Source organism: Coloeus monedula (genome assembly GCF_965178545.1).
Source record: "Coloeus monedula genome assembly, chromosome: 7".
Classification (NCBI taxonomy): domain Eukaryota; kingdom Metazoa; phylum Chordata; class Aves; order Passeriformes; family Corvidae; genus Coloeus; species Coloeus monedula.
The window spans coordinates 24402627-24425174 of record NC_138787.1 but is presented as its reverse complement, the minus strand read 5'-3'; the positions used below and the strand labels follow the sequence as shown (position 1 = coordinate 24425174).

At 62.1% G+C, this 22548-nt stretch overlaps 2 protein-coding genes across 2 annotated transcripts; one reads left to right on the top strand and one right to left on the bottom strand.

Moving 5' to 3' along the window:
• Positions 1 to 4181, top strand: TMEM198 (transmembrane protein 198). Its single transcript, XM_082284968.1, has 5 exons — positions 1 to 99; positions 1993 to 2243; positions 2350 to 2925; positions 3159 to 3349; positions 3812 to 4181. The coding sequence occupies exons 2-5, from the start codon at positions 2054 to 2056 to the stop codon at positions 3956 to 3958; spliced, it is 1104 nt and encodes a 367-aa protein (XP_082141094.1). The 5' UTR covers positions 1 to 99; positions 1993 to 2053; the 3' UTR covers positions 3959 to 4181.
• Positions 4182 to 6293: 2112 nt separating this feature from the next.
• On the bottom strand, positions 6294 to 20428 carry OBSL1 (obscurin like cytoskeletal adaptor 1; the record flags this gene model as incomplete). Its single annotated transcript, XM_082285595.1, has 22 exons — positions 6294 to 6529; positions 6630 to 6783; positions 6926 to 7038; positions 7414 to 7680; positions 7815 to 8192; positions 8275 to 8544; positions 8694 to 8960; positions 9044 to 9319; positions 9457 to 9732; positions 10423 to 10698; positions 10969 to 11037; positions 11764 to 12039; positions 12327 to 12602; positions 12678 to 12953; positions 13325 to 13597; positions 16141 to 16413; positions 16542 to 16817; positions 16914 to 17192; positions 17276 to 17441; positions 18102 to 18184; positions 18377 to 18646; positions 19390 to 20428. The coding sequence occupies 22 exons, from the start codon at positions 20426 to 20428 to the stop codon at positions 6294 to 6296; spliced, it is 6069 nt and encodes a 2022-aa protein (XP_082141721.1).
• Positions 20429 to 22548: the final 2120 nt, after the last annotated feature.

Sequence of the window (22548 nt, the reverse complement as noted above, 5' to 3'; positions counted from 1 at the left end):
GCGGGGTCCGCGGCCGGGAGCGCCGGGAGCGCCGGGAGCGCCGGGAGCGCCGGGCGCCGCGGGGCCGCCGCCGCTGCCGCTGCCGCGCCGGGAGCGCAGGTGGGAGCGGGCGGAGCGGCAGAGGGGGGGCAGCACGAGGGCATCCGGCAGGCGGGTGACGCGCCGGACCCCTCGGGGGAGGGGCTGGGGCGCTTCGCTCCCGATGCTTCCGTCGTCCGGCGGAGCGAGCGCGGAGCCTAGGATGGGCGTGCGGGGATCCGGCGGGGCGCCCCCGGGACCCCCGCCCCGAACAAAGAGAGGGGCGGAGCGGCCCCGCGCCCCGGCGGCCTTTGCGGCCGTCGCTCGGCAACGCCGCGCCCGCCCCGCCGGCCCGGGGCCCGGCAGCCCGGCGGGGACAGCGGGGCCCGGCCGGGGGGCGGCGATGGGGGCGCCGCGGTGGGGCTGAGCCCCGGGCGCTGCCCCCGGCCCCCCGCCGCGCTGTGGCCTGCGGGGAGGGGAGGGGGTTCGGGGGGCCCGGGGCGGGCGGCAGCAGGTGGGTAAGTCCCGGCGCCAATGAGCAGGCGCTGGGCTCCCCTAGCAACAGTGCCCGCGCCAATGGGCGCCGCGAGCCGCCCGCACCGCTGCCCGCAGCCCTGCCCGGCGCCCCGCCATCCCGTGCCATCCCATGCCATCCCTACACCAGCCGGCCAGCCGTGCCGTGCCGCATCCCCGGTCTCCTGGGCCGGCAGAGCCCTGCTCTCACTCAACACAGCATCGCCCATCCCCACCGGGGCCGGAGCGTCGCTCCTGGGCTCTACGGGTAAAGTCCAATCCTGCTTAGCATCCCCCCGGGGACTCGAGCAGGGGCCCAGCGCTTGGCTGCCCGCTCGCTGCCCGCCTGCTTCCTTGGGATTAGGCTCTGTGCTCGGCTTCCCCACGGGGATTTGCCCTGGCTGGTGTTGCCTTCCCCAGCCAAAGGGAGGGGGGAGGTTGCCGGCAAGGGATGAGATGCCAGTGGAGCCCGTCTGGGCAGCAGCAAGGTGCTGGGCAACAGGAAGCCATGACTGCAGCCTTTGCCCTCTTCCCAGCTCCTTCCCAGAGCACTGTTTTTGTGAGCTGTCCTGAACTGGCCGCTTAAACTTGGCACTTGGAAGGAGTGATGCTGGCCTGGGGACAATTTGTGACAATAAACCCATTCTAAACCAACTGAGCCTGTAAAGGGACTAGGGGAGCAAAGGGGTGATGGAACTGGCTCCAGGTGGGAGCAGGCAGATGGATACTGTAATTAGGTTTAAACTGAAGCTGGATCAGTCTTTGCAGGGGATTATGACCCCTCCGTCTGTGTAGGCGCTGCGGGGGGCCTGGTAACTGTTTGCTCAGCATCCCGGCACAGCCACAGCATTAAGGGTGAGCCCTTGGGTAAAGGGCAGTGCCAGCTATGGCTGGTGCCCTTCCATCCCCATGGATTGGCATGGGAGGGCTGGATCTAGTGTGAAGGCCCAATTTGTTTTTACAAGAAGAGTAGGAGCTGGAGCAGAGATGAAAAATAGCCAGAAATATGATTAGAGGATTGGAGAAAATGCCTTGGAGTACAAGCTTAAAGAGCTCAATCTGTTTAGCCTATAAAAATAGAAGACTGAGGGGTGACTTAATTACTGAGCATAATTACTTCACAGGCAGAAAATACCAGGTTGTGGAAGTCTCCTGTTAATCGAGCAGGGAAAGGGTGCCGGAGAGGCATGGGCAGGAAAATTGAAGCCACAGACAAATTGTTTAAGTGATACGAAGCTCTTGCGGGTACAGGCAGGCTCTCTGGGGACAGCATGTCCCTTCAGCCACACATTGGGTGACAGTCTGCACCCCCACTGATGAGGCTGTTCCCCCATTCCCTCCCTTCCTACCCAGGTAGTGGTGGGACAGAGCAGGATTTCTGGTAGCTGGATGCTGAGTGGTGGGATCACTGCTGGGCATGTGCCACCAGTTCCTCCATTCTCCTTGTCTCTCTCCCACCAGGTGGGGCCGGTGCCGGGACACAGTTCTGCTGGCGAGCTATGAGGCAGGAGTGGAGATTTTGATGCCTCTCCCAGGAGTCCCCAGAGCCATGACTGCAACTGTGCAAACGCTGCGGTTCAAGCTGCTGCCGCACGAGCCAGGCCAGGAGTGGGGGCACAGCTGCCAGCAGGAAATTGAGCGTCGCTACCAGGTGGTGCCCTCAGTGGTGTGTGCCATGTGCTGCCTTTTTGGCATCATCTACTGCTTCTTCGGTGAGCCAGGCCAGCCCAACAGCTGGTGGGGCAAGTGGGGAGGAGGGCAGAGGGGAGCTGGGGGTTGCTGGCTATCCACTCCCTGACTATGGTGGTCTCTCCTCAGGCTACCGCTGCTTCAAGGCTGTCATGTTCCTGACGGGGCTGATGTTTGGCTCTATCATCATCTTCATGCTGTGCTACAAGGAGAGGGTGCTGGACACACAGCTGAGCGTGGAGGCCTCAGTGGGCATTGGGTTGGGCATTGGAGTCTTGTGTGGGCTGGTCACCATGCTGGTGCGCAGTGTTGGCCTCTTCATGGTGGGGCTGCTCCTGGGGCTGCTGCTGGCAGTGGCCACGCTGGTAGTGATGGAGCAGTTCTACCACCCACCAACGGTGTGGATCCCCATCGCACTCCTCCTGGGTGTGGGGATGCTCTTCGCTGTCCTCACCCTGCAGTGGCAGCGCTTCTTCACCACCCTCTCCACCGCCGTCTTCGGCAGCGCCATCATGACCGTCACTGTCGACTACTTCATCGAGCTCTTCCTCCTGGTGCAGTACATCTATGAGCGCATCAAGGTGGCCCCTGCTCGCCCCGTGTGCTGGTACAGCTGGGTCATTCTGGGCGTCTGGCCGCTCCTCACCACACTGGGTGTCCTGGTCCAGTGGAAGGTCACAGGCGAGGGCTACTCCCATACAGAAGGTGTGTGGGGAGTGGGGCATGTGGGCATGACACAGGGTGAGTGTAGGAGCTGGGAACCTGGGTAGTGGGATGGAGGTTTCCAGCACCTGGTTCACATGGACATGCATGGGGTTCAGGACTCTGTGGCGGCACACCACCCAAGGGAGGCCTGGTTGCGTGAAGTTGGTGCTGGTTTGGCTGTGGGGATCATGTGGATGTGCTCCCCAGTGCTCACAGGCCTCTTTGCTCCACAGTGATCATCAGCCGGCAGCAGCGCCGCGTGCAACTGATGCGCATCAAGCAGCGGGAAGACCGAAAGGAGAAGAAGAAGAAGCGGAGACCCCACCACCCACCACCCCACCAGCACAAAGCCCACCCCCCCGAGCCTGCTTACCGCCGCAAGCCCAACCCTGTGCGCCGCTTCGATGGGGACGTGCTCTCCCCCGTGAGTCCCGCAGCCAGGGTAGAGATCTCCCCCAACCTCCACAGCCATTCCTTCTCCATGTGGGTGGGCTGGGGCTTGGAGAGGTGCCCAGGCACCGGTTGACATCAAAGCTCATTGAGGGATGAGACCAGGGCATCCCCGGGACTGGGCAACTCAGGAAGGGCTAAGATGGGGCATTACCACCGTGGAGCACTTCAGCCTTTGCAAACAAATGAAAACTGCTGGCCAAGAGCACTGTGGGCAAAGTAGAAACAAGCAGTAGGCAAGGTGCAAAATGTCCAGGGGAGGGATAAGGCTGTGCTCCCTGCTGTGGCCAGCCGCTGGAGGGCCCGAGTGCTGGGGATTCCACTGGGCTGTTTTTGAGGGGGGCTGGGGAGGGGCTGCTGCTGCGTTTAGGGTGGGGTAGGGTGCAGTGGTCCAGGAGCAGAGCCCCCCTCACTTTCTGTTACCCCTCTCTCACAGAGCTACATCCAGAGTTTCCGAGAGCGGCAGACGGGACCATCGCTGAACAGCCTCATCGCCAGCTCCCATGCCGTGGTGGACCTGGACTATGACTGCAGCTCCACCGTGCCCCTCACCACAGGCTCTGGCCCTGCCGTGAGGGTATAAGCCAACCCAGTGACCTCGAGCAACACCAGCACCCCAGCCTGTTCTGACAGAACCCCTGAGACAGGCAGGGCTTTGTCCCCCCAAGTAGCCACATGTGGCTTGGGGCTGCAGATGGAGACCCTTCTTGGAGACACATAGGACTTGTCTGTGGAAGCCCCAGCTACCTGTGGGGCCCAAAGGTGCTGGGGAAGCCCTTTGGCAGGGACGCAGCCCAAGGACCAGAACCCATGGACGTGCAGTGCGAGTGGCTCTGCTGGGGTGGTGGGTCTCCGAGCCCCCACTGCTGTGCGTTACCCTACGGCCCGGGCACGCTCATCCTGCATCTTAACATTTCCCCATATTTGAGTCCCCCCCTTCCCAAGAGCAGCTCCCCATGCCTGCCCCTACCCCATCGCACCCCCAGCAACTCCCCAAGTGCCTGTCCCCTATGTCCCTTCCTCAAAGAGCAGGTCCCACAGCCCTTTTCCCAGCAGGGAATCCCCTGAGCATGTGTGCCCTGTCCCACCCTGTCCCCAAGAGCAGCTCCCAGGCAATGCTTCCCAAAACCTGCCTCCTCAGAAGATCCTTCTGCCCTAGCCACCCTCCCTACACCCCAGAGCGGCTCGCCACTCCATTTTCCCAAGCTGGACTGGGGTGGTCCTGGGGCAGAGACTGCCACGGCCAGGTGGTTCCCAGGGTGATGCTGGCTATTGGTGCCTGTCCAGCAGGAGCTGTGCTGGCAGGGTGCATCCCCCACAAAATGTTTTGGTGGGAGACAGGACACTGGCTCCAGCCTTTGGGCAGAGGCTGGGCTGCCTCAGGGATGCGGGGACCCCTGCAGCATCAGAGACCGTCGCTGTTTTGCTGGCGACTGGATTTTTATAGTGGCCAGGGGACCTTGGGGCAGGGCAGGGCAGGAGCCCCTGCCCAGAGCACTGCTGTGGGCAGAGGCTCACGCCTTGTATATATTTCTCTTGCTGTGATTTGTATTAACTTATTACGGAGTGAGCCAGGATTTCCCTATGGCCAGGCAGGCAGGATGGTGGTGAGACTGGACCAGGGTGCCCTCTGCTTTGGGACCCCCCCCCAGCCCAGCCCAGCTGGCCCCGCTGCCCCAGGAACTGCATGTTTCTGCCAGGCACCCCCTTCCCGCAGCATTGTGCTGCCATCCCCCTTTTCAGTCTCTTTTGTAAATGTGCCAAATGCTGCTGAGGCCTCGGCCACACAGTAAAGAGCCTTTCGGAGTCTGGCGTGCAAGGCCAAGGGCTGTGTGGGGAGCAGGGGTGAGGGGGGCCCTGAGGGCCAGGCTTCCAGGGATGCTGAGCAGGACGTAGAGTGGTGCCGCTACCTTTTCTCTTAGCGGGACCCCCGTTCTCTGGTGTGGAAGAAGCCATGTCAGAAAAAAAGGCTATTTAATGCAGAGCCCTGAGGCTGGAGCAGGCTGGGGACGGTGTCCATGTGTCTGTATATGCCAGGGGGAGTGTGACCCTGTCTCGCAGCAGTGGCATCCATCAGTCTGCATGCAGGCTCTTGAGTACTGCATCCTGGCTTCTAGCTCCCTGTGGGAACAACAGGAGTCAGAGAGAGCTGGAGCATTGCCAGAGCTGGTGGGGCACCCGAAAGGTGTATCCCAGACAACAGGTTGGCCCTATGTCCAACCTGCTCCCCCCAGCCCAGCACTCAGACTCTTGCAAGCAGTGGGGGATGGGGACAGGGCTCCTGGTTTCCCTTCACTGCAAGGCACAGCAGCAGCTGGCAGTGGTGTCCCTCCAGGTGCCCACTCACCCTCCACGAGGAGCCGGGCAGTGGAGCGGTCATCAAAGGCGTCACAGGTATACGAGTCCTCATCCTCGGGGCCCACGCGGTGAATGATGAGTGTGCGGTAGCAGTCCAGATTGCAGATCTCATATTTGTCACCAGCAAAGATCTCGGTGTCCCCACGGAGCCAGCGCACCCGGCCCCGGGCGTGGGACACGGTGCACTCCAGTGTTGCCTTGTGCCTTGCCAGCACCGTCTTGTCCCGCAGTGGCTTCACAATCCGGATTGGCAGTGCTGGCGGGTCGGGACAAGGTGTCAGCATCGTGGGGTCTTCCAAGGGGACACTGCAAGCCGACCCGGTACACCCCAGCCCTGGTGCTGGGAGCCCAGCCAGACCTCGCAGCCCACACTGGTACCTTCCACCTGCAGACTGGCCTCCGAGATGACCGTCCTGGCAGCAAAGCGGATGAGTCCCTTGTCCTCAGGGCGCACACCACAGAACAGCAGGAAATGCCGGGTCCCTGGGGAGGGAGAGGCTGGCTCAAGGTGACAGCAGTGGGCACCCATAGTAGGCAGGGGGGCAGGGACCCCTGTTTGTCTACAAAAACTCCCCTTGCTTGAATTTGCCCCTTCTCAGCCCCAAACCAGGTGTGGAACCACCTGCACCCCTACCTTCTTGCCGTATCTTCACTGTGCTGGAGACTTTGATTTTCTCCCCATCGCGAAACCACTCGCCCTTAACATCTGCATGTGACACCTCGCAGGTGAAGACTGCATTGTCACCCTCCCGCACCTGGATGTCCTGCAGCTCCTGCACAATGTGGACCTGGCGCTCTGTGGGTAAGGGACAGGGTGCCACGTCAGCCAAGGATGAGAGGAGCAGGCGGCATGGAGTTTGGGGGTGTGCACACCGCCGGGAGCTGGGTGGCCGTACCCTGGACGTGCAGCGTGGCGGAGGCCCGGCAGTCACCTGCGTCGCAGGTGTAGCTGCCAGCGTCGGTCAGCTCGCAGCGGCTCAGCTGCAGGATGCGGCGCCGTCCCGCTGAGTAGATGCGGCAGTTGGGCCCCGGCCGCAGCTCCTGTCCATCCTGCACGGGGGCAAACAGGCAGCACCCCACTGCTTTGGCCCCTCTTCTCTGTCTGCAGCCCTGGCAGGGAGGGCAGCGCCAGGGGACAAAGCAAGGAGGACACAGCCGGGTGCTGCTGGAGGGGATTGGGATGAACCCTCACCTTGAACCATTTCACTTCTGCATTGGGGCGAGACAGCTCACACTCAAAGCTAGCGACCCCCGTCTCTGGGACCCCCAGGTCTCGTGGGACCTTCACCATAGTGACTGGAGGCTCTGAGAAGGCAGGACACAGGACAGGAAGATTTGGTAGGACAAAGGCGTGGACTTGGGGCTGCAGGGAAGAGTAGCTGTGGCTGGGGCATTTCAGCATGGGGTGGGAGTGGCACTACCCATGGGCAAGCACTCATCAGAGGTGTTCCAGCTGGGTCTGGACCCAGACCCTGGCTGCGCGTCCCCACTGTTCAGCTCACATCTCTTCCCTGAGGACACGGGGACACTTGCCAGAACACTGTCACCCCTGTCCAGGACAGGGGGACACATGTGCCCGGGGTGGCCCAGCTCAGCCTTGGTGTCTCCCCCAGTACAGAACAGCTGCAGGTCAGACAGTGCCAGTGCCACACACCCCGCAGCCTGCCCCAGAGACCGTACCCCGCACACGCAGGTGGGCGCTGCAGCGCAGAGTGTCAGCAGTGAAGGTGACAGTGCCTGAGTCTTCCAGTGCAAGCCTCTCCAGTGTCAGGCTGTGCCCGCAGCCTGTGGCACTGATCCGGCACGTACGGCTGGGCTTCACCCGGATGCCATCCCGTGTCCAGACCCCAGTCACGCCAGGGTGAGACAGCTCCAGGTGAAAGGTGGCTGTCTCCTTCTCAAAGGTCTCCACGTCTGCCAGTGGCGTCCGGATCGACACCTTCCGGGCTGTGAGGGACCCACATCTGTGAATAGGTGTCTACTCCACTCCAGAGCCCCTGGCTTCCCAGTCTGTGCTTGCTGGAGTGATCCTCTAAATCCAGCTGTTTGTAGCACACTCCCACCCCTGCCCACGAACTCACCTCTCTGCTTGACCACACCTTCCAGCCAAGTACCAGCTCTGCCCACATGCTCCCATTGCGGCAGTTGGGTGCCCTCCCTGTCCCCATCCCCATCCCCAGCCTGGTACTCACGCTCCACATGGAGCTTGGCCTGTGTGCGGTCGTGCAGGCTCTCGCAGCGGTAGGTGCCACGGTCGGTGGGGCCGAGGCAGCAGATGGTGAGGGTGCGCCGGCACCCTGACTCCTGCAGCAGGTACTTGCTGCTCGGCTGAAGGAGGACACCCTGCTTCAGCCACTGCACCTCGGCAGCCTCATGGCTCACCTCCACCTCCAGACACACGTCCCCCTGCTCCTCTGCCACCATGTCCTGCAGCTTCCGCACGAACAGCACCTGTGCCTCTGCATGGCCCATGTGCTGGGTCAGCAGCTGGTCCCAGGGCTGTGTCTTGAGCCGAGCCCCAGCTTTCTCCTTCCCCCTCACCTTGTACATTTAGCCGAGCTGTGCTCACCAGCCCCTCGGCGTTGACTGTCACGGTGCCTGCATCACCTGGCTGGCACTGTCGGAGGGTGAGGCTGTGGCACAGCCCATTCCTTGTCACCAGCAGCCGCTCGCTGGGGACCACGGGCTGGCCATTCAGCTGCCATGTCACAGCCACGTCTTCGGGGGACACCAGGCACTTGAAGGTGGCGTCCTCCCCCTCCAGCACTGTCAGGCTCTGCAGCTCCATGATGATTTCCACCACCCTGGGGACTACAGCCGTGTTGTCAGGGTACAGCAGCAAGGACCCCCTGTCCTGTAGAGACGCTGAGCATTCCTGCAATCCTGACATCACTGTGCCGCATCCCCACCACCTCCATGGAATACGGTTCCCCGAGGTGGTGGGGAAGCCTTGGGCTCACCCTGCACCGTCAGCGTCGCCAGTGTCTGGTCGTCGTTGGACTCGCAGCAGTACTCGCCGGCATCCCCGGGCTCCACGCGGCTCAGCACCAGCGACCGCTCCCGTCCCTCTGCCGTCATCTGCCGGCGGGGGCCGGGCGCCAGCACCCGCCCGTCCTTCCGCCACACCACATCACCCCGCGCCTTGCACAGCTCACACCACAGCACCACCCGCTCGCCCTGCCGCGCTCGCACGTCCGACAGCCCACGCAGGAACTTCACCCGCAGCTCTGCGCAGTCAAACCCCCGTGTCAGCACCCGCGGCCAGGGCAGGGGGATCCCCGGGCGCCCCCGCTGCCCCCCTGCCGCCCACCTCGGACGTTCACGTCGAACTGCATCTGGTCGTGGGGTGAGAGGCAGGTGTAGGTGCCAGCGTCCTCCATGGCCACATTGTGGATGATGAGGCTGTGCACGCGGCCGTCCCGACGCAGCTCGCAGCGCTCGCCGGCCACTGCCGCCTGCTGCGGGCCCAGCCAGGTGACATCAGACCGCTCTGTGGAGGTGATGGCAGAGAGCACGGCACTGCCGCCCTCCAGCACCAGCAGCTTCTCCTGCTCCTCTCGTTTGTTCACGAACAGCACGGGTGCCTCTGCCGGGGGAGCACAGGGTTCAGCTGTGCCCCTGCCAGTGGCACCAGCATGGGATGGGGGTGCAAAGCATCCCGGCGTGAGACAGGATGGGACTGCTCCTGCCCTTGGCGTGGGCGAGGGACACCTCCAGGCTCACCTTTCACACGCAGTGTGAAATGCACCTCATCATCACCAGCGTCGCAGAGGAAGATGCCACCATCACCCAGCTCTGCTTGCTTGATGGTGAGGCTGCGCGTGGGACCCTCGCTGCACACCAGCAGCCGCCCACCTGAGCACAGTGTCTGTCCATTCTTCTGCCACTGCACTGCCGCTGTCTCCAGGGACAGCCGAGCCACCAGTGTCACACTGTCCCCCTCCTGCACCTCCAGCGGGCTCTGCGCTTCCTCCTTGTTGACAATGCACACAGGCCGGGCTGAGGGGCACAGGGGGAAAGGCAGGGTTCAGGGATGTCCCCACAGTGTAGGGAAGTGCAGGGATAGGACTGCTGCAAGCGGAGACGTGATCCCTCCATGAGTCATGATGGGGCAGGAGGGCTGTGGGGCTGGCTGGGGGTCATGGTGGGACCAGACAGGGGTTCCAGTGGGGCAGGCTGGAGGGGTCTGGCAGCTCAGGGTTCACTCAGGGAAGGGATGGCAGCAGAGCCCATCACTCCCTGTACAAGCAGCACATCTGCCACATTGAGACCATTAATTTAATTGTACTCCTGCATTCAGAACACCTTGCTGGGGAGCCAGGGCACCCGCCTGCAACAGGCCCCCTCCCACCCTGCACAGCCCTCCATCTCCAGCTGATAAGGGTCCGGGCTGAGCTCAGCCTTTGGCAGCCAAAGCAGGAGGAGCGGCGCCTGGGAGCCAGCCAAGGCTAAATTTAAACAGCCCCTGGCTGGGGGAGGCAGCAGGGACATGTCTCACCACGACCCTGACATGTCCCTTTCTGACAAACGGCTCCTCTAGGGTTGGGGACAGGGCTCCCACCCTCCCCTGCCGTGCTGCCACCCTGGCCTCTGCCATCAGCCGGGTTACAGAGGCTTCCCCTCCCCTTGTCCAGGTGTGTGGCATGATCCCACCATTCTGGGGGGCCCTGGGGTTCTGAGCCAGCTCACCCGACACCTCCACATTTGTCATCATGCGGTCGCTGGCAGCATCACAGATGTAGCATCCTGTGTCGCTGGGCTGTGCCCCATTGATGGTAAGCTGTCGCAGCACCCCACGGGCCTCAACTTGCACCCTTTCACCCGGATGCACCTCCTGGCCATTCCGGAGCCAGCGCACGATGGCGTCGGGACGGGAGAGCTCACAAGCCAGCACCAGGTCTTCCCCGGCCACCAGGTAGCGATGTACCACGGTGCCCGTGCTGCCCACAATGGTCACCGGTGGCTCTGGGACTGGAGAGATGGGCTGTCACTGCAAGAGCAGCCTGTGCTACATGTCGCAATGGCCAGACCCTGTCCAGACTCCTCTGGCAGCAGCTGAACAGCACAGGGGTTTCCACAAGGCCACCACACAGGTGCAGCTCACTCCCCATGTGGCCCCCACCAGCCTCCCTATGCTCATTGCCACCCAGCCCAGCCTCACACCACCCTGGCAGCAGCCACCGACCCACCTCGGTCCTCTCCCCCTGGCCATCCCCACCGGGACCTCCTGCTCACCTTCTACAGTGATGAAGAAGACAATGCTGTCATCACCGGTGTCACAGAGATACTCCCCAGCATCCCTGCCTGTGGCACCCAGGATCACGAGGGATCGGCGCACCCCATCCTCCTCCAGCCGCACACAACCCGTGTCCTGCAGCTTCTCCCCATCCTTGTACCACTTCACCTCCCCATGGGTGTGTGAGAGGTGCACCTCCAGCACCAGGTCCTCCATGGCCTGGCAACGCCGGTGGATTGGCAGGACATCCTTCTCCAGGATCCTGACCAGCGGATCTGCAGCATCCAGCACCAACAGAGCTGAGGTCTCTGGGGTTTGTGCACCCAGCACTCCACATCAGGCTCTTCCCTAGCCTCATGCTCACCCAACACTTGGATGGTGAAAGTCACTGTGTCATTGGCGGTGTCACAGGTGTATTTTCCAGAGTGTTCAGCTTGGGCAGCAGGGATGAGCAGCCGGCGATGGGCACCCTCCTCCTCCAGGACCAGGCTGCCCCCAGCCTCAAGCCTGACCCCCTCCTTTGCCCAGCACACGGGTGCATCCGCACGGGACAGCTCACAGCACAGTGTCACCGTCTCCCCCGGAGACACCGTCATGGCAGGGACAGGTCTGCAGGGCTGCAGGATCCTCACCGGAGGCTCTGCAGGTATAGCATGTCTGTGACACAAAGCAGCGCAGGGACAACGCAGCCCTGGGCACTCCTCTGCTGCCAGCCCCAGGTGAGCACCTGTGCTGGGTGGCCCGGTGCATGGGCACCCACTGGTGGACAGAACTACACCAGCACATCCACTGACCTGTCACCTTGACATCGAAGGAGACGGCCTCATCCTTGGTCTCGCAGATGTACTCGCCTGCATCCTCTGCACTGCTCTTGGGGATGAAGAGACAGCGCCAGGCCCCCTCCACCAGCAGCAGCAGGTTGTCACTCTCGTCCACCTCCAGCCCATCCTTGAACCAGTGCACCGGAGCATCCGCCACAGAGAGCTCACACCGCAGCTCCACACACCCCGGTGCCTGAACCAGCAGCTCCAGTGAGCGCTGTGGAGGGTGCAGGATCCTCACTAGTGGCTCTGTTGGGGATGTGGAGGAAGGGTGTGAGACCTGCTCACTGCTCTGCTCCTGGCTCTGCTGTCTCTATTTACTGTCACCTGTGCCCCTATCCCCACAGGGCTGAATGGAAGCTACAGCCTCTCACCCCAGTGCAAAGAGGTGGGAGCTGCTCAGGGGCAGTAGGCACACAGATGCAGCTGAACACCCTCCTCCACAATGCTGAGGGCAGGGAGCAGGGCTGGGGACCCCAGAGCATAGAGCTGGCACAGTGCTGCCTTTCCCAGGATGTCCCTGCTGTGCCACCAACCTGCCACCAAGATCGGGTAGGAAACAGATGCATCTCTGGCGTTGCAGGTGAACTCCCCGGTGTCCTGCATCTGGGCACAGGGGAGCACCAGCCGGTACTGCAGCCCCTCCTGCTCCAGCACCAGTCTCTCGCCCACCTCCACTTCTTCACCATCCTTGTACCAGCACACTGGGGACACCGGGCGGGACAGCTGGCACCACAGCTCCACGCGCTGCCCAACCACATAGGAGTGGGGGCCCTCCCTGTTGGAACTGATGATCCTCACTGGCACCTCTGCTGGAGACATGGCAGGGCTCAGGCGTGGTGCTGGGTGAGCCCCATGTGAGGACAAGCATCCCCTGGGAAGCTCACCTCTGACAGTCACCCTGAAGCTGGCAGCATCATCCCCGGCATGGCAGGTGTACACCCCTGAGTCAGACAGCGCGGCCGTGGCGATGTGCAGCCTCTGTGAACGTCCCTCCGAGCAGATGGCCAGGACCTCGCTTGGGACCACAGCCTCGCCATCCTTCCGCCAGTGGACAGGGGCATCTGGCGGGGACACCTGGCACTCCAACACCAAGGGCAGCCCTGCCAGCACCTCCTGGAGCTGCTGTGCCTCCGGCACTGGGGTGAGGCAGACCTTCAGTGCTGAGAGGACCAAGACCTTGTGTCACTTGGCCTCCCATCCTACCTGCCCTGGGGGCAGCAGCCATGGACATCCCAGCTCTGCAGTGCTGGTAGCTGCAAGCTGGGAGAAGAGCAGGGCTGGGGTGTGAGGTGGCATCACCCACAGGCAAGCAGCTGGTTGTTCTGTGGGGTGTAGAGGGGCAGAGTGGCCCAGGGCTCTGGGAGGAGACAGACCAGCTTGTATGCCCCCATCCACATCCCCCTCCAGCTCAGGGGCATGGGCAAGGAACTGCTCACAAGGAGGTGAGAAGCAGCCGAGGTGCTGAAGCCAGAATGTGAGCAAGGAGCTGGGGCAGAGGGAGAAGGGGGAGAGGGATGTAGGGTGCACCCACCTGCCACGGTGACTGTGTAGAAGACAGAGTCCCCACCAGCATCGCAGACGAATTCCCCCGTGTCCTGTGGCTGGGCACAGGGCAGCACCAGCTTGCACTGCAGCCCCTCCTGCTCCAGCACCAGGCTCTCACCTGCCTCCACCTCCTCTCCATCCTTGTACCAGTGCACTGGGGCTGCCAGGCGGGACAGCTCACACCACAGCTCCACACGCTGCCCGGCCACATAGGTGTGGGAGGCCCCCTCGTTGGAGCTGACAATCCTCACCGGCTCCTCTGCCATGGAGAGACATGGGGCTCAGCTGGGACATAAAGACCAGAGCCAGTGATGGTGGCAGTCACAGCCCTGTGTGGAGTGATGGCTTCACTGCTTGTTGGCTTTAGGGCTGGAAAGCACCACATCATCCACATCCTACACAGCACAAGTTTCTGGACTACCCTGCCTGGGTCTCCCTCTTCTCCTCACCCATTACAACCACGAGGAGCACCAGGCTTTGAACTGGCAGTAAATTGCTGCCATGCCCTTGCTCCCATGGTACCTGCCTTGCTTTGCCCCATGGTGGAGCTGAGGGATGTGGAGGGAGGATGCATATAGGCAAGCCCCAGCATTGATAACCATTGTCTGTGGTGTCAGCACCAGCCCCTACAGCTGCTTTTCCAGGGGGTGCCCTCCCCTCTGCCTGTCTCCCCGTTTTGGAGGCCACCGGGTGCCAGCTGGTGCTTCTGTCATGGCTCAGCCTTGGCATTTGCTTATACTGTGGCACAGTGCAGCAGGTTCCATTCATAAACTGGGCAGAAACCAGAACCATGACACACAGGCACATGGTTTGCTTGCAGCCAGCAGCCTCATCCCTCCAGCTCACCAGGACCCAGGACCCAAATCCAGATCGCATCTAAAATCACCATTAATGGGCTACATAAAATGTGTGCCACTGCTCACATCACCCCTCTGACCTGAGTCGGAGCTCTAAAGACAGGGGAGCTCCCAGTACAAATTTTAGGTGACTTCTTCATCCCGAACTTCTCCTCTCTCCTGGGAGAAGTTCGGGATGCCACCCACAGCCAGCACTGCCTGCCTGGCTGCACACATTGCAGCCGGCCGTAGCTGGCCTGGACTCTGCCACGGGTGCTCATCAAGCCCATGGCTCCATGCGGGCACAAGGCACAGCCAGCTCTGGGGCACAATGGTGGACGAGCAGCAACCTGCCCCTCTCACAGCCCGCAGCTGCCCCGCGCTGGGCAGCCGGGTGGAAGCTTCCCAGCCAGTCCCCAGCCGCGATGCCCAGGCCCAGCAGCACACCGCAGCCCCGCAGCGTGGGGAACGGTGCGGCGCCAGTTTGCAGCGATTAACCTGCCGCACGCTGAGCCTGCATCCGCCCGGCTCCCTGATCAAACGACGGGCGGCTGCCTCTCTCCCTGGACCTGCTAAAAGCAATCACGTTGCTGAAGTGCAGCTGGAGATGTTGAGCAGCACTGAAGTGAAAGGATAATGTGCCAGCCCTCAGCGGGCAGCACTGCTCTGGCCTCAGCCTCTCACCAGTTCTGAGGGAGCTCCAGTGCTCAACAGCTGCTGGAAAACCCAGAGATGCGTTGGGATGGCCGAGCTTGAGGCAGACGGGCTCTATGCCACAACAGCCCCATGGGGGATAGCTGGGATGCCTCAGGGAAACCCCTAGCGTGCCACAGCAGTGCTTGACTGCAGCAGCCAGCCTGGCACTTGTGCCAGAGAGGTGTCAGCCTGAGCCTCCTGGCACCCACCCCCAGCCCTGCCAGCGACACTGATGTCCAAATCCAGATTGAGCCAAGACAGCTAAGACCCTTCTGTCAAAGTGATGCAAAGCTGCTCAGCCAAAAGGCTGAGCTTCAGCAGATGGTGTTCCCTCTCCCACCCTAGGGAAGCAGAGCTCTCCATGCCTTGCACTCCTGCAGGGCACACAATGACTCCTGCCTCTGCCCAAAGCCCACACTGCCTGTCCTTCCCACCGGCAGTTTTGCCTTCATCTCACTAAAACCCCTCCTTTCCTCACCCTCCTATCAGTCGCCACTCCACTGATTCTTCAACATCTCTTAGCAGTCATCCTATCTTTACTCCTACATCCTTGGCCATCAGCTTTGGCCCTTTGCCATGTGTTAACACCACAGTGAGGCTTTGCCGCTGGGGTCACACAACCTTTTAACTGGGCTTTAGCTTTGCCCCGGTCGCCTTCCTGTGGTTGTGGGATGTGGGTTTTGGGGCCAGCAAGGGGAAGCCTTTCACTAGCTTTCAGCTTTCATTACTCTCTGCCAGCCGGCGATGCCAGCAACTGCTCCACAGCCGAGGCGGCCGCCACAGGATGCTTTGCCCTGCTCCCACCCAGTGAACACCTCCCAGCCATCGGTCTCCAGGCAACTGCTAATTTTCAGGTCAGCAATTAACGCTGTCCATCAGAGCAACGACCAACTGTGAGTCACCCCACGCTGGGTGCTGAGCCCACTATTTTTAGGACCTTGGAGGAGGGCTTGGTTACTAGCTGTGGCAGAGGTCTGGCAAACACCCTGGTGTGCAGGTGCTGGGTGCTCTCGTGTGCTCTAGTGTTTTGGACAGGCAGAGTGAGCTGTTCCCTCCGGCAGCCAGTCTGAGTGGTTTTAAGCACAAGAGCTGCCACAAGGACCCCAACTGACCAACCAACCAAACTGCTGGTGAGTACCTGGCAAAAGCATGTCTGACGAGTATCCCATTGCAGCAACAGCAATACTGACAGCAGCACATGCATTGTGGCACCCTTCACCACCAAAGAAAGCCCCTTGAGACCCTACCAGCCCTCCTGCATCACACCCACCTGCCACAGTGATGGTGTAGAAGGCAGAGTCCCCACCAGCATCGCAGACGAACTCCCCCGTGTCCTGTGGCCGGGCGCAGGGCAGCACCAGCTTGCACCGTGGTCCCTCCTGCTTGAGCACCAGGCTCTCGCTCACCTCCACCTCCTCTCCATCCTTGTACCAGCGCACTGGGGCTGCCAGGCGGGACAGCTGGCACCACAGCTCCACATGCTGCCCGGCCACGTAGGTGTGGAGGGCTTCCTCATTGGAGCTGACGATCCTCACCGGCACCTCTGCCAGGGATAATGTGGGCCTCAGCATGACTGGCTGCAGCTTTCAGCCACACGATGGGAGCAAGAAGCAGGGCAGGAGCACTATCGGGAGGTAGGGGTCAGGCTCCCACACACAGTCCCCAGCTCACCTGTCACGGTCACCACAAAGCTCACAGCATCATCGCCAGTGTCACAGGTGTACACACCAGTGTCCGAGAGACACGCTGAGCGGAGGAGCAGCCTCCGCACGCAGCCTTCTGCCTGCACTGCGATAACATCATCCAGGGGCACAGCCTTGCCATCCTTCAGCCAGCACACAGGGGCATCTGGGGCGGACACCTGGCATTCCAGCAGCACAGGCATCCCTGCTGGCACTTTCCGGAGCCGCTCGGCCTCAGACACTGGGGCGATGCGGACCTGTGGGGCTGCGAGACATTGCGGAGGGGTGAGAAGCATCCTCCAGCATAACAGTCCCTGCTGCTGGGGTCCTGGTAGAACCCCAGGGTGAGTGCCCTGATCACCTTGCACATGCAGGGTGGCTGAGTCCCGCACACCACCGGACACGAAGGTGACCTGGGCCCCACTGTCAACCAGTCGCGCTCCCCGGATCAGCAGCGAGTGCTCTGTCCCACGGCGCTGTACACTGCACCGGCCGCCCGCATCTTCCTCCTCACCCAGCCTGGCACCGTTGAGGAACCAGGAGCCGTGCACCGCGGCTGACAGCTCCAGGGAGAACTTCGCATCCTCGCTGTCCCACACCCACACATCCTGCAGACCCCTCTCCAGACGAGCTGCTGGGGCTGGAGCACAGCTGGACTGAGCCCCAGTGGCACTGACTACCAGCACACTGTGGCACGACATCCCAGCTTGCCTGTCTCCTCACCAAGATGCACAGATCCAGGGAACTCCACAGGGCTGCTCCTGCCATGCTTGTTGGCGGCAGAGATGCGGAAGCAGTAGTCGGCCTCGCGAGGCACGCTGTCGCCCAGCACCCGCACGCAGCTGGGCAGGTCGGTGGCAAGGCACTGCACCCACTCCCCGCCCGCTGCCTCCCGACGCTCCAGCAGGTAGCGGCTGGCAGGGCGCAGGTGGGCGTCCGGCGCAGGACACCAGGTCAGCAGAGCTGTGTTGCTCTCCACCACGCTCATCTCAGCTGCCACCGGTGCGCTCGGAGGGTCGTGCTTCACACCTGCAAGTCACAGCCCAGTTTGCCTGCTTGGGGATGGCAGTGAGGCCCCAGGTGGGGTGGCAGAAGGGCTGAAGGGGCTACACAGCCTGTTTCTTTGGGGATTCTCTCTCTGATGGAGAGGATGGTCTTGCTCCCATGTAGCATGCTGCTGGCTACAGGGGTTTGTGAGTGCCAGTGAGACTGGGATCCTGGAGCCCAGGGGCTAAAAGGCCCCTTTCCAGAAAACACATTGCAGCATCACATCCCCAGCATATTGGGTGCCCATTCCATCTCCCCTTCTGTATCACCCCCCACTAATGGGCAGGAGAGAGGACACAGGACCCCTTCAAGCCTGAAGCTTACACTTGATTCGGAGCTGGGAGGATGTCTGTGACTCCCCAACAGTGAAGGAGATGATGCCCGCGTCCTGGCGGGTGACGTGCACCAGCACCAGGAGGTGTGTCCTGCTGAAGCTCTTCAGCACGGTACGGGGTGACTCCCGCAGCTGTAGCCCATCCCGGCTCCAGCAGCTCCCCTCCACCACATCCCGCGTCTCCACACAGAAAACCGCATTCTCCCCCTCCATCACATCCAGCTTCCGTGGCAGCCGCTTCACTATCACCCCTGTGGGAAGAGATGTATGAGGGCCAAGGAGGGATGCTGGGGAACACGATGGGCTCTTTGAGGTGGGAGAGAAGGCTGGGCAGCAGCAGGCACAAGCCAAATGGAGGGAAGGCAAATGCAGGGGGCAGTGGGGACCCTGGCAAGAAGGGGAATAGGAAGGCAAAGCTGTGCTACCGGAGACCTGACCCCCACCTCGGACAGAAACCTCGGCGATGCTGCGCCCTTTGTCCTTCATCTGGCAGAGGTAGATGCCATCATCATCGATGCGGGCATCGCGGATGGTCAGGCGCCGCACCACCCCTTGCTCCTCCATCACATACTTGTGACTGGGCTGCAGCTCCCTGTCCTCCAGGTACCAGGAGGTGGGGATGGTCTCCAATGGCACCTGGCACTCCAACACTGCATCCTCACGCTCTGCTACCTCCACGTCTGCCAGCTGCACCTGGAACCGCAGCCGGTGCTCTGCCACAGGAAGAGACAGGAGCTCAGGGCATGTGGGGAACAGCACCCACCGTCAGCCCTTCGCTCAAGGTGTTCCCAGCTCACAAAGAGCACAGAGCCCTTGGCCCTCCTTTGCTCTCTCCTTTGGTTTGTGTGAGACGGACACTGCCTTGACAAGCACATCCCCCAGGGCAAGGAGAACCAGAGCACAGCCTGGGGAGACCCAGGGATGCCCCCAGTATCTCAGCAGGGAGTTTTGGGGGATGCAGGAGCATGGAAGCCCACACACTGCAGCAGGCATGTCAGTGGAGTGGAGCAGTGGGGTGCAGGCAGGGGCTGCCATGGGATGTCCCCAGCTGGCTGGATGGCTTGGGGGGAATTGGGCTCCTGCCAGTGCAGATGGTTGGAGCCGTGCCCTGTAGGGCTGCCTGCCAAAATCACTCAGCACTTCCAGGGGAATTTGTCACCAAGGCACTGTCCCCCTTCCCTGTTTGTGGCTGGACACGCACAGCCATCCCAAGAAGCCACCTCTCCGTTTGCAAGGAGAGAGAGACATGGAGCCAGACACAGGTCCCGGAGGAGACCAGCATCCCCTGCTTCCAGCCCACAGCTCTGTCCTGAGGAACCTGGGGTGACCCTGGCTGCAAAAGGCAGGAAGGATCCCAGGGATGCTGGGCTCCCACATAGACACATCCCTGCCAGACAAAATTCCCTGAGCCCCCCAGTGCCTGGCCACCCCTGGCACTCCTTGGACATGTTCCTACCTTTCACCTGGAGCTGCACTGCGCTGAGGGTCTGGCCAGCAGTGTTGGAAGCAGTGCATACGTACAGCCCCTGGTCCTGGGGTTTGCAGTACAGCACTTTGAGGATGAAGTAGCCCTCCCGGTCCTCGTAGATGAGATGCCTGCGGCCAGGGGCGAGGGGCTCACCATCTTTCTGCCAGACAATCTCTGGCTTGGGCTTGCCAGTAACGTAACAGCGGAACTTGGCGTGCTTCCCCACGCTCACGGCAAATGCCTTGGCCCCTGGCATCCTGGCCGGCAGTACGCCATTGGGTACCCAGATCTCCGGTCCCACGCGCCGTCCTGCTGCGTGCCGCCGCCACCGCTGCCGCTCTGCCAGTGCCTCGGGACCGTCAGCAGGAGAGCCATTGGGGAGTCTGTCCAGCAGTGCCTGGGGTTCCACCAGGAGCATGGCAGCAGCCAGAGCCTCCTGGGAGCCGCTGCGTGCCCGGCAGATGTACACTCCCCCATCCTGGGGCCGGGCACCGAACAGCTTCAGGAAGTGCCAGTCCTCTGGTTTCTGCCCCACTGCAAAGTGGCTGCTCTCAAAGAGGTCGGAGAGCTTGTGCCCATCCTTCTCCCACTCCAGCACGGGGCAGGGCTGCCCGGACACCCTGCAGGTGAACATCACGTCCTCCCCCCGGCACACCCGCATGGATGAGGGGGCAATGAGGAAGACAGGTGCCACACTGTCTGAGCATCCCTCCTCCTCTCGGGGCTCCGCTGGCTCTACCCTGAGCGTGGTGGCAGCATAAGTCTCGCCAACACTATTCTTGGCCTTGCAGACGTAGAGTCCACTGTCCTGGGGGGTAGCACAGGACACCAGCAGGCTGTACAGTTCCCCTTTGGCCTCCATATGGAAACGGCCTGAGGGCTCAATGAGGTTCTTGTCCTTTTCCCAGAGGACGCTTGGCTGGGGATCGCCCATGATCTGGCAGCTCAGGACCACATTGGTGCCACTTTGGACTGTGAAGGCACGTGGATAGGCCAGGAACCTGGGGGCTCCCCCAAACCCCTCCATCACCACCTCCCCAGGGTCACGGCAGGCAGCTGGCTGGAACAGCAGTAGGGACCATCAGCCTGGGGGGATGTACAGACAGACTAGAGTGGGGCTCAGGCTTCATCAAAGAGACCGGCCAATGTGGAGCCCCCCACCAGGAGGGACTCACACCCAGAGCAAAATCCCCATGCTTCAGGAGCATCACCCTCGTTCGGAGCAGCACAGCCCCACTGGGTTTGCTCCCGTGTCACCCAAATTACCCATTTCCCAGCCCAAGGCAATAGGAGAGGCGACAAAAGGCGGCTCTTTGCACCCCGAGGGGCTGAGACACTCGCAGCCTGCCCCAGGGTTGCAGAGGGGACTCCTGTTCCAGAGGCGGGGGACCACTGCCTAGACAGGGAGCATAGGCAGCTGCTTGCTGGGTGCTGAGGCTGGGGGACAGCAGAGACAAGAGGGCCCCCGCCCGCCCCTTCCCCACCCGCCGGGCATTCGCATTCCTGCAGTATCGGGTGGTGGCAGAGCCGCATTCCTGCAGCGTCTGGGCCGGCTCAGCGGGCAGGTGCTGACACGGGGCTGTCACGGGCGCGAGGCCCCCCTGGATCCGGGCACTTCCTCCCAGACTTGGGTGGGCAGGAGACCCTCTCTTTCGGGCGGCCACCCCACAGGGCCATGCCCTGGGGCAAACTGGGGCTCTGCCAGGAGCAGATCCCCTTCCAGACAGTAGTCCCACAGGCAGGATCCAGCCCTTTTGCATTCAAAACTGCAGCTGGAAATCATCAGCCCCAGGAGCAAAAGGAAAGCCGAGGAGGTGGGTCCTGCTTTTGGAGGGCACTGCCTCCATCCCCGACTTTGTGGGTAACCGTGCCCACCATCGGGGCAGGAATGGGGCAGGGTGCTCTGTGCCTCCCCCCGGTGAGTGCACCCCAGCCTCTGCCTGCACCATGGCTGGGACTGGGGCAGGGTCGTCTCTGACTTGCTGAGGCAGGGGAAGGGGAAACAAAAATACTTCTTGAATGAGCCAGAGGGTAGCAGAGGGCTGGTCCCCAAGGAACGACAGGGACTGGGGCCAGCTTCTCCTCCCAGAGCCCTACCCCCTGGACATTGCACCCGTTCAGAGCCACCTCTCCATCCACACACGCCCCTGACCCATGGGCCACCCCACAGCAGCTCCTTTGGACACAGATGGCTCTGATGGCTCGGCCGCACACTGCACCCTTCAGCTACCCCCTTCCCCAATCTCCCTGCCCCAGGCAGTCCCCCAGCCCAGTCCCCTGCCCCACTCACGTACCTTGCTCTGCCACCTCTCCCCTGTGTCTCTCAGTGCCAGCACCCAGCTCCTGCTGCTTCCCCCAGCTCCACTCCTGGGTGTCAGTGCGCAGGGACCAAATGTTACAAACGCCTGCAGCTGCTGTCCCCAAAAATACCCTCTGATGACACGCAGGGTTGATAAGACTGAGCCTGCTCCATTCAGCGCCTTGCCGAGGCAGGGCTGGCATACCTATGTATAGCAGCCTGGCAGGAGCCACCCCAGAGAGCTGGGATGCTGCAGGCCTGGCTGTGCCTCTGTCATGGCTCAGCCAGCAGTGAGAGACAATGCGCCCTGTGGAGAGCATGGCATGGGGTGCACGATGTGGGGTGTGGAGTACACTGAGCTGGACACCAGACTGCAGGGAGACAGGACATGTCACACAGGACATGCTGCATAGGGTGGGATGTACTGCACTGGATGGTTCATGAGATGCCAGGCTGTACTGGATGGGATGTGCAGGACACTGGGCTGCCAGAGGTGCAGAGGGGATGCACAGGCTGCCCATCACCCACAGGGCAGGCAGGGTTAATGGATAGGGAACACCCGGCACTGTCCCCTCAGGCAGTGGTGAGAGGAAGGGCACTGGGTCTCCTTACAGCTTATGCCTCTCCTGCAACTCCCACCCTGTGAGCCAGCCCAAACAGCACCACAGGATCCTTCCCCTGGACCTGCTGCAGGGTCTGCTCCTCTCCACCTGAAGCTGGGCCAGCCGTCCCCAGCCCCAGGTAGAGCAGGGACCTTTTGCCATCCCTCCTACTTCACGTCCCCAGGACCTTGCCAGTCACCAGACTGTCATGGAGATGGCACAACCACCCCACCCCTCAGCTTGCCC